The sequence below is a fragment of the Tachypleus tridentatus genome, chromosome 8, assembly GCF_004210375.1.
Source record: "Tachypleus tridentatus isolate NWPU-2018 chromosome 8, ASM421037v1, whole genome shotgun sequence".
Lineage (NCBI taxonomy): Eukaryota > Metazoa > Arthropoda > Merostomata > Xiphosura > Limulidae > Tachypleus > Tachypleus tridentatus.
In genome coordinates this window covers 82,109,932-82,133,810 of record NC_134832.1, presented here as the reverse complement: position 1 = coordinate 82,133,810, position 23,879 = coordinate 82,109,932, and the positions used below count along the sequence as shown (strand labels likewise).

The window sequence follows — 23,879 nt, the reverse complement described above, 5'->3', positions numbered from 1 at the left end:
AAGAGTCATGCTTTATGATTTTTATTGATAATCTATTTGTTCTTTAATAAATAACTGGCAATGAATCATCATTTTGTAAGTTTAACTGTGGGAAGAGCAAAGCTAAAAATCATAAAACGTATTTTATTTATTACATCACATTTTCATTTATTGTTTTCGTCAATTAGTGTTGCAACTTATTATATAGCAAACTTTTGTACTTTTATATTAGTATAGAAATTAATTTCCATCAACAGCTTCTCATGATGACGTGGTTGAAATTGTTAAAATAGCGAACAAACACAATGTTGTCATTATACCATTTGGAGGTAAGTGTAATTATATTTTTTCCCTTAAAGTAACACATCAGATCTTATTTTAAATGAACTGCTACAGATTTCTGTTAAGCGTAACTTTTTTCTTGTTTTCTGTTACTAAAATTAAAATAGTGTTCTAGAAATGAATTGCTTTGTACTATTGCCAAAACTTATAAACGTTACAGTATTGCAAAGAAGTAGGTTAAATATGAAAGTACCATTACGAAGTTCTGAAATATTTAATTTCCTGCGTTATCACATTGTATAAAACATTTCTCTCGCTAGGTGGTACTAGTGTGTCAGGAGCATTGGAATGCCCAATGGACGAAAAAAGAATGATTGTGACCTTGGATACTACTGAAATGGTAACACTAGAATAAACTTATTTGTATTTATATATGCATTTAAGCTCACTTTTTTTTTTGAAAAACTTACAGGTAGCAATAACGTAATTTAAAATTTTGTATTTAGGTTAATAGCTTTCATAAAATATAAATAACTATAAATTTTTATAAAAGCACTAAAGTGTCAACCCTAAAAAGGTAAGTCAAAGAAATTTGGGTCTTTAAGAGGGGATAAACCAATTTAGTTCAAAACTGATTTTATCATCTAAGAAGCTGTCCTACAAAATAACTTAAACTGATACTCTGAAGATTTTTAAACTCTCAGCATTTATATAAAGTGAAAGTAAAAGTGCATTCAAAATAAGTGGTTACGTCTAGATTTTATAACTTTTTATGTTGAAGTTCCCAAATAATGATTTTTGAAGGTAGGACTATAAGGACGTACTTGAAAACTGCTAAGAACATGTAAATGGAGGAACTTTTATTTTAAGAGTTGTTGTTTCTCATGAAATTTGACGGATAACCTTATAAATCTCGGATTCTCGTTGCTTGTCAATTTTCTATTGTCAAAGCGATTTTGAGTAAGTTTAAAACAAACCTCCAACCGACAATGACCAACATTATGTTTAAAACGATATTCACTTTGCTACTTGAAGTAGAGCATTTTCTTCGATACATAGTGTCTCTCATTAATTAAAAAGTGCTGTTGTGCATGTAAGATGATAAGATGAAATAGCTGCTGCACCCTACAGTTTTTTCTCGTTTGGTGAGTTTTACTGCACAAAAAAATCATTTTTAATAATAATGTGTAACGTAATAATGAAAATGAATTTTTTTTTTAAAACCAAGCTGCATCGTGACGTTTCGATGTTACATCATAAATGGCTTGTTATTAATATCGTTATATTTCTTTTAAGTAAATGCTTCTTTGCTAAAGGTATTGATATAATAAGATTTTTTTATACTTCGATTTAACTTATCATGAGTAAAGTAAATTATTCATTATATATTAGTCCTAACGAACTATGTCGCTGAGTTGAGTTGTAGCTACTAACTGAAAAAAGTATTTAAATAAATATAATCACTTGATAGTTTTATTACAAAAATAATTAGGAATATCATAGTAAGTAAAAACTACTTTAAATATAGTTACTGCAAGATTATGTTTATTTAACTTTTTAATTTTTTTTTGCTTTACGACTCAGAACAAAATATTATGGATAGATAAAAAGAACAACACAACCCAAGTTCAAGCCGGAATCGTGGGTAAAGACTTAGAATGTAAGGTGAGTAATGTGGAATTATGCATTATATGTTTGTATTTTCTCAAAAACCAAAACGAAATAACTTTCTTGACCTACCTTGTGTTCTACTGCGCAGTTTGCTTGTTTAACAATTTCGCGCAAAGTTACACGAGGGTGTTATGTGTTATACTTTATTTCTGGTGAATTTATGATTTATTATGTTACGTATTACTATTTCAAATAACCGGAATTTTAATTTGAGCTTACTAGTTAATTAAATATTAATATGTATTCAATTTGTTATTTGCCAATAAGATTGATAGACACAATTTCATTTTTTTGAATACAAATATATTTTAATATACAAACATAAAACTGTGTGTGTGTGTGTGTGTGTGTGTTTTTATAACAATGCTACATTGGGCTATCTGCTGAGCCTCTCGAGGGGAATCAAACCGCTGATTTTAGCGTTGTAAGTCCGTAGGATGTACTAATAGGAGGCCAAACATAAAACAATGCAATTTATAATAGCAGTTATTACTAATAGTTATTGCAAATACTTATTTATAAACAACAGTTTTACAAACTTACAGACAATACTGAGTCTTATATCCGGTATAGAACTGAATATTTTATCGACGATCCAGGTCCACGATGAACAAATTAATTCTGAGTTAATATCGTTGCACCTCGCTTAAACTAGTTTGGCTTGACTGGCCTTACACAATCTGACTTTTCCCGGCTATGATCGTTAATGTCCTAGTGAAAATTCTTAAGTCCAAAATAATTTACTGCAGTTAAACGCTTTTTAATGTTCGAAATCTATAAACGTTTCCAGCCAGTTATAGTACACTGTCTCTAGCTGACTAACAATATATTTTTGTCTCTCGTCGCGTCTGTTGTTATATATCAATCACACAAAACTCTAGAAAAGTTATCAAAGTTCGCTTCTAACAATATTATGAATCACTAGTATTACATACACACTTAGTAAATTGTTGATTCTTACGCACAAGAACGTTCTACAAATTTCGAGAACAGGCGGGACTTGCGCAATACACATTCAAAAATATGCGTCACATGCAAAAAGAAAACTATACATAAAAAAGCGTGGGCACTAAAATAAATGCCAAACGGTAAATTCGTAAGTCAATAATAATACCGTAGAAGATGATTGTTTGTTTTATCTTTGAATTTCGCACAAAGCTACACGAGGGCTATTTTGCTAGCCGTCATTAATTTAGCGATTTAAGATTAGAGGTAACACAATTAGTCATCACCACCCACCCTCAAGTTTTGGGCTACTATTTTACCGATGAATAGTGAGATTGACCGTCACATTATAACACCCACACAGCTGAAAGGGCTAACATGTTTGGTGTGACAGGGATTTGAATCCGCGACCCTCAGATTATGAGTCGAACGCTTTAACCACTTGGCCATGGTGAGCCCCTATAGTTCAGAACCAATGCATTAACTTTCTTTTGTACTAAAGTTTTTGTGTAAACAAAAGGCCATTTGAAACAAAATTGTTAAGTTAATAATTTTAGGTTTCACGCATTTAAAAGAGCTTGAAATACTTTAAATTACTTTTCACCGACAGAAAAGATTTATGTTATATTCATTTCATAAATATTCTAGTTTCAGGTGTTAGTAGCTAATAAATGAAAACATCATTTCATGTTTTTAGGAAGAGTTAACTCCCTAATTAGGTTTAACTAATACCAGCAGTTTTTTTTTATTAAGACGCATGTAATTAAATGTAAACACTAAATATAAATATACATTTATTTAAGATCCTGAGTGCCAAAGGATAACCCGTTTCATACCAAAGTAAACATTATTAACAACACGTTATTTTGTAATGATAATTACTTACAGATTCATTAATATGATGATTAATTACACTTTTAACCCCAACATAAAAGAGACGTAATTTTTATATCGCTTTACGTAATCGGAACAAAAACGTATAGTGGTAATAGCGGGAAGAAAAAAAATTCGGTTGGTGGCGTAAACGATTGTGTAATTTTGTGTATATTGCAAGTTTTGCACCCATAGATAGGGCAAATGCACGTACTTTCATTTCCTACTGCCGTGGTCACGTGCAGACATCAAACATTTATAGGCACGAGGTTTACATGATTCTAAAGATTTTAAGAAAATTAAGCGTGTACGTTAACAACGTAATAATAATGTTATACACGTTGAGCTTAGGTTGTGTACAGAACACTTGTACGGTTGTTTCCTGTTATTTCGCATAATAACATGTGAAACTGAGGTAAACAAGCTTTCATCTAAGCGTACAGAAAACAAAACGAATTTTGCATCACCTGAATGAATTATTCAAAGAATAAACTATCTAAATAATTAAACACAATAACCTAAACATCTGGTTCTTTTAAACTAAGATTTGAAAGCTTATTCAATAATGACTAAGTGACTCAGTGTTTGAAATATAGCAAGGCCACAATGTTTTTCTAATACAACGAAACGATGATACAAAGTATACCTTAATTAAACTTCAGTTCTTTAAAAATAAAAACAAGAAATTAGTAATTTCATGTACACATACCTGTAATCAATATTTCTTGCTTTTATTAAAATACTTGTTGAAAGTTTGGCATCATTTTGTTATTTGGATAATGTTTATTTGTTGAAATAACCTTTTAATTTAATGTAAGTAAGAAATTTGAGAAGTTTTAAAACTTTATCGTGTTGGAGTTCCTCTTCAGCTTGCTGAGTACGGGTTCTGTACGGGTCATGAACCAGATTCAGCAGAGTTCAGTTCTTTGGGAGGTTGGGTGGCCACTCGGGCATCCGGAATGAAGAGGAATATCTATGGAAATATAGAAGATATGTTGGTTCACGTGCGGATGGTAACATCCCAAGGTGTTGTGGAGAGAAACTGTCAGGTAGGCTTCCTTATTGTGACGTTTTTACATTGAAAGGACTTACAACATTCGTAGTAAGTCATAGAGTTGTGTCTGTTTTTAAGTGTGACCCACTAACCAAGTAAGAAAATATTTGATGCAATTATTAAATTATAAGATGTTTTAACACAGGGGTTCCCAACCGGTGGGTCGCGACCCCAGGGGTCACGAAGCCTTGGCAGGGGAGTCGCGTAGCCTTGTTAGAAGTAGCTTGGGATAACATTAATTTTATTTCATCAATTACATTTTCATGCTCTTACATTTTTTTTTTCTTTCGGTGCAAAGCAAAACGTGTGCTACGTTAGTTCAATGTCATTAGGTGATATTATGGGTGTATGTATGCGTGCCTGTGAGTGAATGTGCCTGTGTGAATGTGTATGTGTCTGCAACTGTATGTATGTGTGTACTAGTGAGTAGCGAGTACGTGAGTGCACGCGCATGTACGTATGCTTGTATGTCTGTTTAGCTGTGATTAAGTGTGTGTGTGCTCGCTGTCGACACGTGAGTTACATGTCCGTTGCTGATTGGTTGATGACGAATCGCGCGACTGGCCACGCTCCCTTCCCTCCCAATACTTACCCCATCATTGCTCTACCTGCACCCCTCACAAGTAGTCAGTGTAAGATCTACAGTTGCCAAAGCGTTCATTATTCAACATTTTTATTTTATTTTAACAAGGAGATATGTAAGCAGTAGAGGTGAGTTGTGTCCATGGCTAAACGGCGCAGATACTCAGAATGCTACCTCAACATTGGCTTCACCACTGTGCTCGCCAACAACGGCATCGAGAAACCACAGTGTGTTTTGTGCCATGCTGTCCTGAGTGCAGAGTCAATGAAACCATCAAAACTCAAGCGTCATCTTGAGACGAAACATCCAGAACACGCAAAGAAGGGTTTGGATGTCTTCAAACGGCATGAACGGTGTCTTAAAAGCCAAACAATCGATAGAAGTGGGTGGTTTCAGCAGCAGAGTCCAGCCGTAGTGGAAGCTTCATATGAGATTGCATTCGAAATTGCTAAACAAAAAAAGCCTCACACGATTGGAGGAACACTTCTTAAACCTTGCATGATGAAAGCAGTAAATCTTATTCTTGGAGAAGCCAGTGCGAATAAGATGCAGCAAGTATCCCTGTCAAATAATACTATACAGAGGCGCATTTCTAAAATGTCTATGGATGTGAAGGAACAGGTTTTGACTGAAAACAAGGGTTCCCCTTTGTTCTCCTTTCAGCTCGACGAGTCAACAGATGTAAGTTCATGTTCTCAGTTGCTTGTCTTCGTGAGATACATTAATTCAGGTGACATCAAAGACGAATTCTTATTCTGCAGTGCACTTGAAACCACAACAAAAGCTGATGATGTCATGGAAAAAGTTTCAACTTTTTTTCAAGACGAAGATCTTCAATGGGAAAACGTGTGTGGGGTTTGTACGGATGGGGCCCCGGCTATGCTGGGATCGAAATCAGGATTCCAGTCGAGAGTGAAGAAGCTAGCACCTCAAGCAAAGGGCGTCCACTGCATGATTCACCGATATGCTCTAGCCAGTAAGACTCTCCCTACCTCTCTGCAGGAAGTGCTTGAATCTGTAATCAAAATTGTAAATTATGTGAAGACTCAAGCACTCAACACTCGCCTATTCAAAGAACTATGCAAAGACATGAATGCTGACCACGAAGTCCTTCTCTTCTACACAGCAGTACGTTGGTTGTCGAAAGGAAACGTTATTAATCGTGTCTTTGAAATGAAAGATGAAATAAAGCTATTCCTGGAGACTCAAGAAAGGAAAGATCTTGTAGCTCACTTCGAAGATAAAGCATGGAATAAAAGGGTTGCGTACCTAGCCGACATTTTTGACCAGCTGAACAAGCTCAATTTGAAGCTTCAAGGAAGGGAAACACATGTTCTCCTTTTTTCAAGATTGTCTTCGGGCCTTTGTTTCCAAACTGCAGAACTGGTGTCGGAAAACCAATCTTGGAAACATCGCTATGTTTGAAAAACTTTGTGGAGTGACGGATGAGTCTCAGATCCAACTGGATCAGTTCCTCAAGGATGAGATTACCGAACATCTTCAGTCTCTAGAAAAGGAAGTCGAGCGTTACTTCCCTGAGCTATCACAGGAACAGGAGGCCCTAGTAAGGAACCCATTTTGTACTGAACTTGATGTATCCAGCATCCCAGATGATATCCAAGATGAATTTCTGGATCTAAGGAACGACTCTTCAGCTCGTGATCTCTTCAAGGTGAAATCCGTGACTCAGTTCTGGTGCGCTATGTATCAGTCATACTCCAAAGTCAGCATGATAGCTTTACGTGCCCTTGTCCCGTTTGCTTCTACCTACTTGTGTGAGGCAGGATTTTCCACTTTTGTCAATATAAAAACAAAGAATAGAAACAAATTGGATGTTGGAGATGACATGAGACTGGCTCTAACAAACGCTCGGCCACGAATTTCAAAGCTTGCTGCTGAAATGCAACATCAGGCATCTCACTAGCTGGGTTGGATAGCTGTTCAAACCTATGTTAATATTATTTTAAGAAATATATGTTCTTTTTTGTGAATTCAGGCTGGACCAATGTGATTTAATTTGCTAATAAACAATTACAGAATTTTTAAATATTTTTTAGATGTTTCTTTCCCTCTCTTTCACAGAAAATAAAAGAAAAATTAAGCTGCTGATAGTAAGCCCTAAGTAGGGGGTCACATGGGTTTCAAACTTTTAGGTAAGGGGTCGCGAGTGCCAAAAGGTTGGGAACCCCTGTTTTAACACGTTCGTAGAGATCACATAAATAAAAGAGGAATAACACCATACAATAGCCGTTTAGGGGAGATAAACCAATCAAACAGCATATGATTATCTAATGGTATCTCATTCAGTGCATTTGTGCTATTGGCGTCCATGTTTATAATTAACTCCGAGGAACCACCGTGCCCACCAGTGGAATAGATCAATGTTCACATTTACATAGTGTATTATACTTTACAGTAATCTTTTCCTCAAAAAAATGCACGTGATATTTTAGAGGGATGATCCAGAACAATAGGTTTTTAAAATGAAAGAAACCTAGTCACATTCCTTTACCAACATTTAATCTTTAAAACAACATAAATACGTATGTATGAGTATTCGAGAAAATTCTTGGTGAACTTGAAACATCCGTCTTGATAATTAAAAAAACAAATTTCAAGTATAATTTGTATTTCACTAGACACTAGAATGTCAACATTAACCTCGTCTAAAGCAATACGATAGGGATACGTTGTGGATTTAAACAGTACGCAAAACACTATTTATGTAGGTTGGCTAAGTGATATTTACGAGCCGAGAGGTGAAAATAATATTGATCTATGATAGTACATTACATGTTACTATTGATGTTACTTCTTATGTGCATTTGGATATAAATACAGCGTTACCATACATATTTTTTTTTTAGGGATTAAAGAAATCCCTGGTCAAGAGGGTTAATATAGGGAGAGTATAAAGAACCAGTACATTATACAAAAACTAACAACTCACATCGATCTATATAACCTGAATACGCTTCAGAATGTCTAATTATTTGACGCTTTTCTAGGTTCCAAGAATCTCGAGTGGTCCAGACGTCCATCACTTTATTCTCGGATCTGAAGGTACTTATAACCTATTTTATTGGAGTGGATCATATGTAATTAGTTTTAAAATATTATTTTAACCTCTTCAAGCTAAGGCCAACGTGAAGTTAGTTTTCAAAGAAAAGATGATTATAAGTAAAATAAAAAAATAATTGTAGCTACGTTTATACCAGAGATAACTTTAAAGATTATATTTGTGTCAAAATGTTCCCCCTCTCCAGTTATACAGCGGTATTTCTACGGACTTATATTGTTAAGAAATTGTATTTCGATACCCATGGTAAGCAGTGCACAGATACACTTATGTGTAGCTTTGTGCTTTATAACAAACAATGTCTCTTCCACAAAATGATATACTTTTAATATTTTTAACATGTATTTAATGAAACATATCTGAAACTTCTGAAAATCGTAGAGTAGGCACCTTATTATTTCTAATCATTTTATAAGCTTGATATTCTTATCTCATTGGTATGAATTAATTTGTAAATTGTAACTATATTTTCACTACTATTTTGGCCGAAGCGACTTCTCATACAAACTCAAGAGTTCTACTTTTCCAATTTTTTTTTGTTATATGAATTTCACTCTGTGGCCACTGCTCTGAGCTGGTTTGTATTTAGAAAATAATTAGGAGTAAATTTAAAAGTAAAAAAAAAAGTTGAATAAACACATTGCAGTTGCATTAGTTGTAACAAAAATAACAAATCTGATTTGTAAAGCTTCGAATCAATGACTTCCTCTTTACTGTCATATGTATTTCACAGTTTTTTGTTATTTTATTATTGTATGTAGAGTCTCTGACATTGTCTCTATTCACTAATGCCTTTTTTTGGTCTCCACAGGTACGTTCGGGGTGATTACAGAAGTAACACTTAGGATACATCCCCTACCTGAATGCAAAAGATATGGCTCGTTTGTATTCTCAGATTTTGAAACCGGAGTGGCGTTTATGAGAGAAGTTACGAAACAAGTGTGTAGCGGTAACGTTTATAAATAATTTGTGTAAATTTGCTTAATATAAATTCATGCACAATAAAATAATAAATAGATGTTTCGAAATAATCTTCACAATTAAAATTTAGTTATCAATTACATAATTACTACTTCTACTAAAAATTCTGTATCTAATGTAGATAAAATTATGAGGGCGCAGTCATTTTTATGTACAGGTCTTTCTGTAATTAATTATAAAATATTCATTTCAACTAACTTAATTCTATGATTCTAAAGAGTTTAGTTTGTAAGAAACGACAATCGAAATATAAAACAAAAAACATTTCAATATAATGAACTAGAAATAAAATATAATCAATTTGAATTGTTAATTACGTAAACATACTTTAAAACTTCTATAGTTCCCCGTGTTAATATATTCGTTTTTATCAATTTTCACTTATTTATAGTTTTCACTAGTTTTTATTCTTGTACGCTGTCTCTAGTTTTCTGTTTTAACGTCTGTGCTCAATTCTTCGCTCTGAGTGTTGGTCCCCAGGTGGTTCTAAAATTAGCTTGAGGGTTTATAACCCCACAACTCCGGGGTTGATGCCATCAACATACAAAGCGAGGTCCACTGGGTAGCTCTGTGCTAAAACAAAGAATAATAAGTTTATTGTTTCTAATAATCTATTTTTAGCTCTATGTTTAATATTCCAGATCTCGTTATTGTATTATTGTCTCTAATATAGCTCATTGTTTTCTGTTGGATATTCTCATATACATATATATTATTTGTTTTCTCAATATTTTGTTCAATGCACTCACTATAAATTTTCATTTTCAGGGACTTAAACCAGCTTCCGTTCGTTTATTTGTTTTCTCAATATTTTGTTCAATGCACTCACTATAAATTTTCATTTTCAGGGACTTAAACCAGCTTCCGTTCGTTTAATGGATAATGAACAACTGGTGTTTGGTAAGGTTTCTTGTTTGCTTGATTCTCTGTAAGAAAAGCAATATAAAAAAGATAAAAAACAATAAATAAAAGCGACAACCGTATTCAGCCAAATCCAATTAGCTATGGAAATAAAACCAGCAGTCAGTAAATTCATATATATATTTTCTTAGAATACATACCCAACACTGCGTATATATCTTGTTTAAAGATTGTCTGATCTCTTGAAACAACTAATTAGAGAATATTAACTGGCGTTTGGCAAACTCAAACTTCGAACGTCAACTTAGTAGTAGTCTTAGAATGAAAGTTTAACGGAGATTTTATTTTCCACTTTCGTTTGTTAGGATCTTTACAGCTTTAACTGTTAGGACATTTACAGCTTTAATTGTCAGGATCTTTACAGCTTTAGACCTGTCAGTATAATTTTAAAAGCGTTTACACCATTACGTTATAACGTAACTATTAAAATACATTTAACACACACAAAAAATATAATTTCACATATACTCACGTACTATTATTGCATTTTCTATCGAAAACCATGATTACAAGATTGTGATATTTCTCACGTTTCGTTTATTATTTTATTGTTTTAAGCTTTTTTTTGAACCAAAGGGATAAAAAAAGAGAGAAATTTATTATGAAGTACAAGAAATGATTAAACTGATTTTCTTGTATTCAATTAGTTATCACTCGCTGCTGACGATAATTTATTGACATCGGTGAATCAGAGAGCGAACCGCAAGGTTTTCTTTTCTCTCTGATTTCTCCAAGTCCTTTCCCTTAGCTGTAGTTTAGACAGATAATAGACAGGGACAGTGAGAATCTCGTTAATCTATTGAGTTTGAGTATTTAAAAGAAGTACTAAGAATGGTGACACAATCACATGCTGCAATATGCCTTATAGTATAAGAAATAACAAGAATCAGGGAACTTCTTAACGAAATACAGGATTGATTGTCATTTTTAATAGGTCTTGCTGAAGTTGTGGAGCATGTTAAAAACTCTACTAACTGTATGCAGTGTTTTGGAGTGAAACACTTCCTGACCCTTGTTTTGATTTTATATGAAGGTCAACTTGCTTAACTTCGATGTTTTGGATTTTCATTAATATATGGCATATTCTCAATGGTTTTTTGTTTCTATTGCCACAAGTTTTGATCCGTAATGGCTATAGCTGATTAATTAAGATCGCAATTGCATTAAATGATCATAATTATTTTATTGTTTAATAATGCTGATCTAAATCACCTATTAGTTATAATCGTAAGTGATAATTATTGAGCTATCTATCTTTTTATACTAATTACATATATATTAGTAATTACATTTTAAAGCAAGTTAAGTGAGTGCAAATAGTAATAAAGTTTTTTGACGCCACTCTATATATATCAGTTTGTTATAACCAAAATCAAGCTAAAACAAAAGTAATTTAAAAAATAGAAAACGCTGCATTAATTGTAAGGTTCCCAGGGTACAAGCTATAATACGGGATATAAAATGCACCCTTGGTTTTGGAGGTGACTGAAAAGGAGGAGCACATCGCAGTGGTGATACACCGTCTATCAGTCTTGATCTCCATCCGCCAGTCTCACATAAATAAAAATAAAGTGAAGGAATAACAATAGAAATTATAGATACAGAAACAGAAATTAGTAAAGCGAGATGTGGGTACTAAAGCCCACAGTGTCGCACATCTCTATCATCCTTCACTGCCTGCAGATAGTTGTAGCAAAGTAACTGCTCTACAAAGTAAAGAAGAAGAAAAAATTAATTGAAAAGTAAGAATAAGAAAAATAAGATACTACCATTTGGAGGTAAGTAAGTTAAATAAACTTACCTCTTGAAGTTAGCATTCCAGCCCCCATTATTGTAGAAAAGCACTTATTGGTAGCCCAGCAAACGAATTGTACTGGTATAAAGGGCCCCATCCAATTATTTAAATTAACTGGTATAACTCCCAACCACCACCCATTTAGTGTATTGTAACTATCATGCTCTAAATAAGCCTTTATATGAGGTTAGGTGCACATCCGCATAAAGCAGTGCCAAGTTGTTAAATGACTTTATTCATAACTAAAAATAGCTATTAGAAATGTTTAGTAAAATTTCTCTAATTTCTATATCTTTATATTTGTTTAATACATTTTATATTTGTTACAGAATAGTTTGATAATTTTATTTAAAGTTTCTTTATTAAATCCATTAACTATTAATTTTTGTATTAGTACTTCAACATTAATGATAAAATGTAATTTATTACACATTTTACAGTATCTGATTAATAACAAAGTTAAAATGCTTATAACAGAAGATTATAAAATATAAAGTATTTTCTTTTATCAAAAATATTTAAATTTAATATTCTTATAAATTATTACAACGTTAAGAACATGGGTTCGATTTCCTTCTGTGGACTCAGTAGACAGTCCAATGTGGCTATCACACACACAAATTTCATACACTTATCAATTATTTTAATTTCTAAATATAAATAATGCACTTCTGTATTAGATATTGAAATATTTTCAATTTCTAATTCCACTGGATAAGTTGCATTAATAACATTATTTATTTTATGATTACTTATAATAATTAAATCATCTATAAGTTAAGGTGAAAATATCTGGATTTGTGTAGTTTTCAATAAACATATTCTCATGATAGTAAAGATATAAATTTACAATACAAGTAGAATAGTTATTTCCTATTACTTAATAGTTATTTAAAAACCTGGTTATTGGAAAATGTGTAATTATTGTAAATACAGAAAATTAATATGTCTATTTAAGTTGTTCTGTTCAGGTTAACCTGAAAATGACCCAAGAAGGTCGAAGCTTTGTTCTGTTACTTTATTTTTTAATTAAAATTTTGATATTTATCCTAACTGTCTTGAGAATACATTAGTTCTTCCTTTCGATTTCGTTTACTTAACTCTATTAGTATTAATTGTCTATTAAAAAATCTTTATATATATATATGGCTTTTGGATAGAAGTAAAATTGCAGGTTGTTGTTTGAACATGTTGTTGTATAAAGAAATGATTACAAGTGTGTGACTTGAATTATACATCAGTATTAACACAGTGGAAAACTAATTATTAATTTACTCGTAAAGAGCGCGCATTATAAATCATAGTTATAGTTATAGTTATCCATTACCCACAAACATGTATTTAACCTTTTTTTAGGTCAAGTCTTAAAGCCCGAATCGGAATCCGTTTTAAGGTCATTGGTTGATGGCTTGAAAATGTTTTACTTCACTCGAATCAAAGGATTTAAAATCACCCAGGCAGTCGGTCTCACTTTTTTACTCGAAGGGAATAGAGAAGTATGAATCATTGAATATAACCTTACAAGTTAAGCTGTTGTTCTAATCTGATCAAAGCCTATACAAAAACATGCTAGAATAATAGAATCAACCACATAAATATGTGATTTCAAAAAAAAAAAACAAACTTCTCTTATGTAAAAGGATAAACATCTGTAATAATGTAATATAAAAGTGGGTACTTTAAGCAGAGAAAACTGGTACAAAACTTTTGCTTCCTTTTATATTAATGTTGGTGTTTCTCTTAGTTTCATTAAAAGAGAAATTATTTATTTTTACTTATTTTACTTACCACTTTTACATTATACTTTTACAAGGTTTGCCCTTTTATATAATTTAGATTAGATAACTGCTTTTTTGTCCTCCTGAAAATAGCAATAAGTCTCCAAACTTACAACGCTAAAGTCTGAGGTTTAATTCTCGGAGACGGACACAGCAGGTAACTCGACTTGGTTTGACTTTAATTTTTTTTTCTAAGTTTTAAGTAACTCAGTCTTTGTAGCCTTTGACTTCCTTGTATCAATACTTTCTTTAATATTATATCTTTCTGTATTACTATAGCTAGCTAGGTTACATATATATCGGTCCCTACTTGTGTTCATAAAAATTTATTTATTTTATTATACTTGTATATATCTACCACATTCCTTGATTTTAGATTATTCTCCTACTCCTAGCCATTAATATGGTGGGTAAGGAAAGTAAATCACCATTAATATTATAAATAATATTCCTTAAAGGATGTTGATATGCGGGATACATTTGCCAAAGCCTACTTCAGAATGTCATTTACTAGTAGAATTTTGTTTCGTGGTATTTCACCATTGTTTAGTAAACGTTAACGAAGAGAAACAGAATAAGAACAAATATTTGATATATTTTTGACATCCTAGTCCGTTTAATTTAAAACATATATTAAGCTATTGTTTTCAAGGTGACGTAAGGGTGTTTTGGCTTATTCAAAACTTAGAACAGTTTTTTTCAGTGTTAGGCAACAGCTGTACCGATATGGTGCGCAGGCATATGATATATTTACCCTCGTTCCGGTTGTTTAGTTTTCTTGCTGTAATGGGGAAACACGTGGCTCAGAAAGTTCATAAAATTTACCCTGAGTTAATTGCCCTATTTCTTTATTCTCTATAGTACAGGGTGTCAGAAAGGTCTGGAACAGTAGGTGATTTGCAGCTTTTCTTAATTTCTGGTACGTGACTGATTATGACGCTCTTAAAGTGTGAGAAGGTCGAGTTAATCCTGTTGTTAATCCAAACTTATTTCGAACTACAATAATAGCATGTAGAACACATTCTGTAAAATTATTTGAAGGCCATATGGTTCCAGACTTTTCGGACGTACTGCAGGTGATGTCCATTATACCAAAAGGATATTATAGTAATATATGTGTGATATGTGTGTGTGTGTAGTATCTGGGACAAAAAAGAATTAATACCGTAAATATCCTTTGTTGTCATATTATGACGTTTACTAAAAGTGACAGCCGACAAATGTTGTAAAGAAACTGAGATCTAAGAAATTGTAAAGTGGACAAAGGTGACCAGTGTTTCTGTTGGAGATCCTCAAGTGAACAAAGGTGACGAGTGTTTCTACTAAAAGATCGGCAAGTGAACAAAGGTGACGAGTGTTCTACTAAAAGATCGGCAAGTGAACAAAGGTGACGAGTGTTTCTACTAAAAGATCGGCAAGTGAACAAAGGTGACGAGTGTTTCTACTAAAAGATCGGCAAGTGAACAAAGGTGACGAGTGTTTCTACTAAAAGATCGGCAAGTGAACAAAGGTGACGAGTGTTTCTACTAAAAGATCGGCAAGTGAACAAAGGTGACGAGTGTTTCTACTAATAGATCGTCAAGTGAACAAAGGCGACGAGTGTTTCTACTAGAAGATCGTCAAGTGAACAAAGGCGACGAGTGTTTCTACTAAAAGATCGGCAAGTGAACAAAGGTGACGAGTGTTCTACTAAAAGATCGGCAAGTGAACAAAGGTGACGAGTGTTTCTACTAAAAGATCGGCAAGTGAACAAAGGTGACGAGTGTTTCTACTAAAAGATCGGCAAGTGAACAAAGGTGACGAGTGTTTCTACTAAAAGATCGGCAAGTGAACAAAGGTGACGAGTGTTTCTACTAAAAGATCGGCAAGTGAACAAAGGTGACGAGTGTTTCTACTAGAAGATCGTCAAGTGAACAAAGGCGACGAGTGTTTCTACTAGAAGATCGTCAAGTGAACAAAGGCGACGAGTGTTTCTACTAGAAGATCGTCAAGTGAACAAAGGCGACGAGTGTTTCTACTAGAAGATCGTCAAGTGAACAAAGGCGACGAGTGTTTCTACTAGAAGATCGTCAAGTGAACAAAGGCGACGAGTGTTTCTACTAGAAGATCGTCAAGTGAACAAAGGCGACGAGTGTTTCTATTAAGAGATCGTCAAGTGAACAAAGGCGACGAGTGTTTCTATTAAGAGATCATTAAGTGAATGAAGGTGACGAGTGTTTCTACTAGGAGATCATCAAGTAAACAAAGGTGACGAGTGTTTCTACTAGGAGATCATCAAGTAAACAAAGGTGACAAGTGTTTCTACTAGATCATCAAGTAAACAAAGGTGACAAGTGTTTCTACTAGGAGATCATCAAGTAAACAAAGGTGACAAGTGTTTCTACTAGGAGATCATCAATTAAACAAAGGTGACAAGTGTTTCTACTAGGAGATCATCAATTAAACAAAGGTGACAAGTGTTTCTACTAGGAGATCATCAAGTAAACAAAGGTGACAAGTGTTTCTACTAGGAGATCATCAAGTAAACAAAGGTGGCAAGTGTTTCTACTAGGAGATCATCAAGTAAACAAAGGTGACAAGTGTTTCTACTAGGAGATCATCAAGTAAATAAAGGTGACAAGTGTTTCTACTAGGAGATCATCAAGTAAACATAGGTGGCAAGTGTTTCTACTAGGAGATCGGCAAGTGAATAAAGGTGATGAGTATTTCTGTAGGACATAGTCAAGTGAATACTTCTGTCTAGAACATGTTTGATTCTCTGGAGACCCCCACGGACTTAGAACGTTAAAAACTGGATTTTGAGCAGAGCACATGTAGTTCCTTGTGTAACTTTGCGCTTAACTTCAAACAAATAAGTTTCTTTGGATATTAATCCTGAGAGAGAAAAGGCTGTGGAGCTGAACACAGTTTAGAAGAAATGACTGTTATTTTGATTGTATAGATACATACACTGTGCTTTCAATCAGTGACATAGATTTGGTTCATTTATTCAAATATCACAAGACTCTTTACTTCATACTCCAAGTAACTCGGTCATGATACAAATTACGGAACACTCTTGATCGAATCTGCTGTTGTATGATACGTGTTGGTAAATTAGTTTTTACCTGAAAATGTCACAGCAGTTCCCTACATGTGGCCAAAGGTTCAGTATTTTCCATAGAGTAACGGTAGTGTTACGCCACCTTTTATCTGGGCCAAAGTCATTTTATTACTCTGAATATATACAATGAACAGCTAATATTGTATAAATAAGAACGTAAGAAAACGTATTCTATATTTGTTATCAGGCTCGTTTCTAGTTTTGCTCTAAGTTGGTAGCTAAGTTAATATTAACACTATATTTTAAGCATGTAGTAAACATACACATCAATGTATTATATCGGCATATTATATATTGCATACAAGTGTACATGTGTGGTTTTAATATTTTTAAATGTATGACTAACATCGTTAGGCAAACATATTTTATTGATATCATATATTGTAGAACATGAATCATTTTTTTTTATTTTTACAGATTGTTAATTACTAATAAAATACGATAAAGGAAGAATTAAGATATACCAGTTTGTTCTTCGTATCAAAATTGAAGTGGTAATAAATGCACATGATATGTTTTACAGTTTTGGAGATAAATGAACAGTAAGTAACTCACGCGATGTTGGTTTATAAAAAAATTAATAAACATAGAATATCATGTAAAATTTGCTGCGCACAAAATAATTTTGATTTTGATTAACATTTTGACACGAACAAAGCTATATTATACACTAGCGAAAGTAACCAGCTTTGTTCGGGTTATTAGGTTGATGTAATCTAGATCATGATGTTGTTGTTTTTTGTGCTCCGCGAGGAAATTTTAGAATGTTAATATTATTTTTTAAAGTTATAGGCAGCTAGACATCACCACCCATCGCCAACTCCTGGGCTACTCTTTTACCAACGAATAGTGGGATTAATCGTCACAATATCACGCTCTCACAGCTGAAAGGGCGAACGCGTTTTGCGTGACGGGGATTCAAACTTGCGACCCTCAGATTACGTATCTGATACGTGCCTTATCCACCTGGCCATGCCGGTCCAGCTTAGAGGAAGTTCTCGTGGTGAAGTTATTAATACAATGTCAGTTAACTTCAAGAGTGGCAACATTGGTTGCTAGTAGGTATGACACCATTTCAAGATCGCATGCTTCATTGGAGTTGCAAGATGGCCTAGTAATTTTCATATGAAACATCGGTCAACCCTGGATAGTGATGTCATCTGTCTTTTAAAAGCCAGATCTGAATTAGCGGCTAAATCTCGAACGAAATGAAACAAAACGAAATATGACGTCATGGCTGAAATATTGTGATGCAATTAGATGAAGTATCAATTATTTCAATTTCAAAGTATATTTATATGATGTATAATTATATTTATGACAATTATAATTGATAATTGTTAAGTTAGGTTAGATTCGTTGCAGTTTAATTAGACAAACTTGGTACCAATGAGTTCTATGACGTCATGATTCATTTTGTTTAATTTCGTTCGAGATTTAGATGCACGTCAGATCTGACTTAATATTTTGTTATTTGGCTTAAAAATTCTCTTATAAAACAAAAAATTGTAAAATAATAAGTTATCCTTTTACTTTAGAATAATACATTATTCTCGCAGCTCAGCCTTTTTTCCATAAATCTTTATTTCTGACTTCGTTATGATAACACTGATCTTAGGTCAGCATGTCATTGTATGATGATAAAATTCAAGTGCTTGAGCGAGTTTTCATTAAGAAACTATTTTGTGTCCATGAAAATACTTTTGAAATGCCAAAGATACAAGAACGCGTCTTTAGACAAATTAATAATTTGTTGTCACCCTTATAGTGGATAAGTGGCTGAATATCAGTAATAAATCTAATACGAGTAAAAATCTTCCTAGGCCTAATACGAATTCATCGGCGTTATCATCGTGTGCAAGCACTTCAACGCAGGATGATGCAAGAAGTACTGAAACAAGAAAGAAAAGAAATTATGATGAAAGTTTTATTGAATATGGTTTTACATGAACAGGTAATGAAGATGGACTTAATGGGTTGTGTATTGAATGTGGAACAGTGTTGAGTAACAGCAAAGCTAAAACATGTAGAAACCAAACACCCTCAATTAAAAATTCCAACTTTCGAGTATTTCAGAAGAAAGTGTTTATAATTAAATGCAAGAAAAGCTATATTTCTTTCGTTTGCCATTCAGAACAACAAAGCTGCTCTTTTTGCTTCATATTGTGTTAGTTACCGTGTTGCAAAAGCAGATGAAGCTCATACAGTTGCAGGAGATTTGATAAAACCATGCGCAAAAGATTTAATGGAGTGCACGATTGATAAGAAATTTCTTAAAAACATTAACTCTGTGACCCTTTCTGACAACTTGTCTTCTCGAAGGATAAGTCAGCAAATTACCTAACGGAGTTAATAAGGAGAATAAAAGCGAGTCCAACTTTACCGCTTCTGGTGGATGAATCAACAGATGTCGCAGGTTATGCGATGTTACTTGTGTTTGTTCGCTATATTCACGAAGCTAGTTTTGAAGAAGACATGCTAATTTGCAAACTTTTTCCTACTCAAACAATAGGCGAAGAAATATTTAAACTGATTTATTTATTTATGGAAGAACATGAGATCCAATGGCAGCTTTGTTCAAGTATTTGCACTGATGGGACTGCAGCTATGATTGAAAAATATTCACAGGTGCAGTGGCACGCGTGATAAAGAAAAACCCGGACATCCAGAGTATCCACTGCTGTCTTCATCGTCATGCATTTGCAATGAAACGAATGCCAGAAGACTTAAAAGCGGTGTTGGGTGATGTCAAAAAATAGTTAATTTTATAAAATCAAGACCACTCAATGTGAAGATCTTCAGTTCACTCTGTGAGGATAGGGAGAATTTGCACAAACATTTGCTGCTTCATATTGAAGTCCGATGATTTTCTCGGGAAAAAAGTGATTGCTCGATTTTACAAACTCGGTTTTAAAAGGTTTATTTTTATTTGAATGCCACTTTGAATTTGCATATAGTTTAAGGGACAAATGCTGGATACAGAAATTGATTTACCTTTCGGACGTATTTACCTATGTAAACGAAGTGAATGGTACAGTGCAGGGTACTAGGGTAACGTACTTTAAAGCTCAGAGTAAAATGGAAGAGCTTCAGTGTAAACTAATTAAAACTTTGGGGTGAATGTATACATATGGAAGAACGTGATTGCTTCGAAAATCTCGGTGGTTTTACTTATGAATGAAATTTCCTTAAGTGAAGATGTAAAAGTTTCAGTCTTGCAGCACATATCTGATTTGTATAAAATTACTGAGGAATACTTTCCTTCTCATTTAGGAAAATTACTGTGAATTCAAAATCCTTTTGTCGACTCTGCAAATACCAACGATTCGCCTTTGAAAGCGAAAGAACAGCTTATAGAAATTTCAACTGATTGCACCCTAAAAACAAAATATCAGCAGGGAGAAATTACACAATTTTGGATTCAAATGGCTACAGCATACCCTGAGATAAGTAACAGAGCTTTGAAAATTTTGATGCGTTTTCCAACAACATATCTTTGTAAACAAACATTTTCACTATATACAGCTATAAAGACCAAATTTAGAAACAAGCTTAATATTGAAGATGATTTGCACTAACAGGTAACAACCATAACTCCAAATACTGAACGTCTCTGTGAATACAAGCAAGCCCATCTGAGCCACTAATAAATAAATAAGTACACTGTACTTTTACTGATATAAATTTTTTTTCTTTAAATATTAATAGTTTTAATAAATATATGTGTATTATAAAAGCTTGAACTAAACTTTATCTGTTGCTAGCAACCAATTGTTTTTATTGTACGTTTTATTAAGGCTCTAGAATGTTTTCTTTTTGATGTGAAGTTTCGCAGGTCTAACAAGCTTGGGAACCCTTGATCTAGATGCCAATGTCAGTGTGTGTATTCTTAACCCGTTTTAGCATGGAAGCTTAATCTACATAATTTTGGGCTAAGCAACATTACATAAAAGCCATTGTTACCAACATACATTAGTTTTTCTATATACTGGAAGTTATTATGTAAGAAACCATATGGTTTTCCACTAGTTTTGAAAGATGCATACCCGCATGCGCGCACGGATGTGAATAAGATAAATAATACCCAGATGTACACTTTCAGGGTTCACTTATTACGAATGCAAAATTTTAGGTTTCCAGGTTCTTTCTGTTTGAGTTATAACGGCCACATTTCTTTTCTATATGATTTTCACAGAAAAACATACACGCACGTACGTAGATAAGATAATTAATAATAAAGAAGTGCACATCCTCAGGGAACACTTAGAATGCACACAAGGTTTCAGGTTTCTTGGTTCTTTCTTCTTGGAGCTATGGTGGTCATAGACGTAGATAGACAGACGTAGCCTATTACTTATAATGAACCAAAAGAATTATTCGTACAGTTATTGCTCAAAATTCTTTGAATTTTTGCAAATATTGCTCAAAACTTCTAAAAACAAAACGAAAAAAATTGCTATTCAATAACAAAAACCGCATGGCTTCTGCGGCTCCGTGTCAGACTCTGAGGGGAAGCTCTCCAGTGGTTCCTTTACTTCCCCTAGCTGCTAGAGATAAAGATGCGTGATAGCCTAATAAACCTTGGCCAGCTTTCTTTGGTAACACAGCTGCCATCTGTCATAATGTGACATGTGGTTAAAGCTCCAGGTGGTGGCGCTAGAGCTTTGGTATTAAGTTTGTTTGTTTGGAATTAAGCACAAAGCTGCACAATGGGCTATCTGTGCTCTGCCCACCACGGGCATCTAAGCCCAGTTTCTAGCAGTATGAGTGCTATTCCATTGGGAGGACTTTGGTGTTAAGGGTTTTATAATCTTTCTCTAGGGATTGTGAAATGTCCCTGTAAAAATTCTATACTTTTCATAACCTTAATTTCAATTACAATTGTCATTGCTGTGCATATCAGTTTACTCTTAGAGCATTCGCTGATGCTCTTGTTCTAATAGTGAGCTACAACTACGGCTGGTGCTTCCACTGAATACATTCTACACGTGATAAACATGTGTAAATAAGAATATATGGATCCACATTAAGGAGCCCGGCATGGCTAGGTGGTTGAGGCACTCAACTCCTAATATAAGAATCGTGGGTTCGAATCCCTGTCACACTAAATTTGCTCGTCCTTTCAGCCGTGTCGGCTTTATAACGCAACAGCCAATCCTACTATTCGTTGGTAAAAGAGTAGTCCTAGAATTGGCGGTGGGTGGTGATGACTAGCTGCCAGTTTCTAGTCTTACACTGCTAAATTAGGGATGGGTAGCGCAAATAGCCCTCGTGTAACTTTACGCGGAATTCAAACACAAACAAACCACGAAAAGGTTTTATATAGGGAGGGAAAAGTCTTAAACCTAAAATTTATGATCGTCATCATCTCTTGATAGTTACGTTACAACTGTAGTACACATACTTTTGTTATTAAAAAATCAAGTAAGGAATTTTGTCATGAGAAGTATTTATAAGTATGATGGTAAATGTGGCCTTAATACAAAAAAAAATTGTTAGATACAGAAACAACTCTTTGGATGTTTGTTTTGTTAAACATTGGAATACTTAAATTATTTACATAGTTTGTTGTTTCTCTCATAGTTTCAATTAAGTTTGTTTTTTGTGTTTACAACCCCAAGGACGTCCAACTGTTAGAAAGCAAGCTACTAGTTTTGGGAAACAGCTTTGGGTGAGTGAATTTAAACTTCTCGTTAACGAATACTAGAAACAATAGTTTGATTAAGACAGAATGTCCCAAAACTACTCAATGCAATGATATTCTTTTAAATCTTGATCGTCTTTGTTTTTAAGCTCAGAATCAAATTTACTAGAAGTACAATGAAATAGAATTAAAGTTTCTTTGAGTTTTAATAGATACTTATAATAGTTATATAGTTATAATAGACACTTATAATAGTTATACAGTTATAATAGATACTTATAATAGTTATATAGTTATAATAGACACTTATAATAGTTATACAGTTATAATAGATACTTATAATAGTTATATAGTTATAATAGACACTTATAATAGTTATATAGTTATAATAGACACTTATAATTGTTATATAGTTATAATAGATACCTATAATAGTTATATAGTTGTAATAGATACTTATTATAGTTGTAATAGATACTTATAATAGTTGTAATAGATACTTATAATAGTTGTAATAGATACTTATAATAGTTGTAATAGATACTTATAATAGTTGTAATATATACTTATAATAGTTATACAGTTTTATACACTCACCGACCATTATATTAGAACCTCCACCCAATGTGGGTTTGGCTCATATTTTGCCAAATAATAATCTTCCCAACACAGTTATTCCAACTCTAATTGCTTGATATGTCACAAAAGCACAAACTAAAGAGTCCCTGCTATGTATTTATTATCCATATTTTTACGGTAGTGTCAATTTAGTAGACGTGAAACGCGACTTATTGGATCATATCATTCACTTTCAATCATTCATCTTCTACAGTTGGTAGTTGAATCACCACTGAAATTGTGATAACCTGAAACAGGTCTAAGCCTAGGACCAGGTCTCTTAAGATTTATGTTCACTATATCACTAGCAACTAAATTAATATTAGTAGTTTTCATGTCTGTTTGACACCAAAGAATGTTGCTGCTAGGAGTAAAGCAACTGCTAGCAAGAGACAAAGGATGCTGTCTAAGGGTTGCATAACTATTACGTAATATACAAATTATGCAAACACCGAGAATTACATAATTGTTACGTACTATGCACAGTATGCTACCTCCTATGTTTACTCAGATGTTATGTAAGAGCGCTTGACTGATTGCCATATGTTAAGCACAGTTTAATGTTTTTGAATT

General features: G+C 33.5%; 1 protein-coding gene across 1 annotated transcript in view; it reads left to right on the top strand.

The window, feature by feature from the left end:
* LOC143222794 (alkyldihydroxyacetonephosphate synthase, peroxisomal-like) overlaps positions 1-23,879 on the top strand; it is a 52,318-nt gene that overhangs the window by 16,103 nt on the left and 12,336 nt on the right. Inside the window, exons 7-15 of the mRNA XM_076449779.1 lie at positions 237-308; positions 582-661; positions 1,846-1,926; positions 4,620-4,799; positions 8,396-8,450; positions 9,278-9,405; positions 10,296-10,347; positions 13,520-13,659; positions 22,666-22,715. Coding sequence (XP_076305894.1) covers positions 237-308; positions 582-661; positions 1,846-1,926; positions 4,620-4,799; positions 8,396-8,450; positions 9,278-9,405; positions 10,296-10,347; positions 13,520-13,659; positions 22,666-22,715 — 838 coding nt within the window. The remainder of the gene's footprint in view (positions 1-236; positions 309-581; positions 662-1,845; positions 1,927-4,619; positions 4,800-8,395; positions 8,451-9,277; positions 9,406-10,295; positions 10,348-13,519; positions 13,660-22,665; positions 22,716-23,879) is intronic.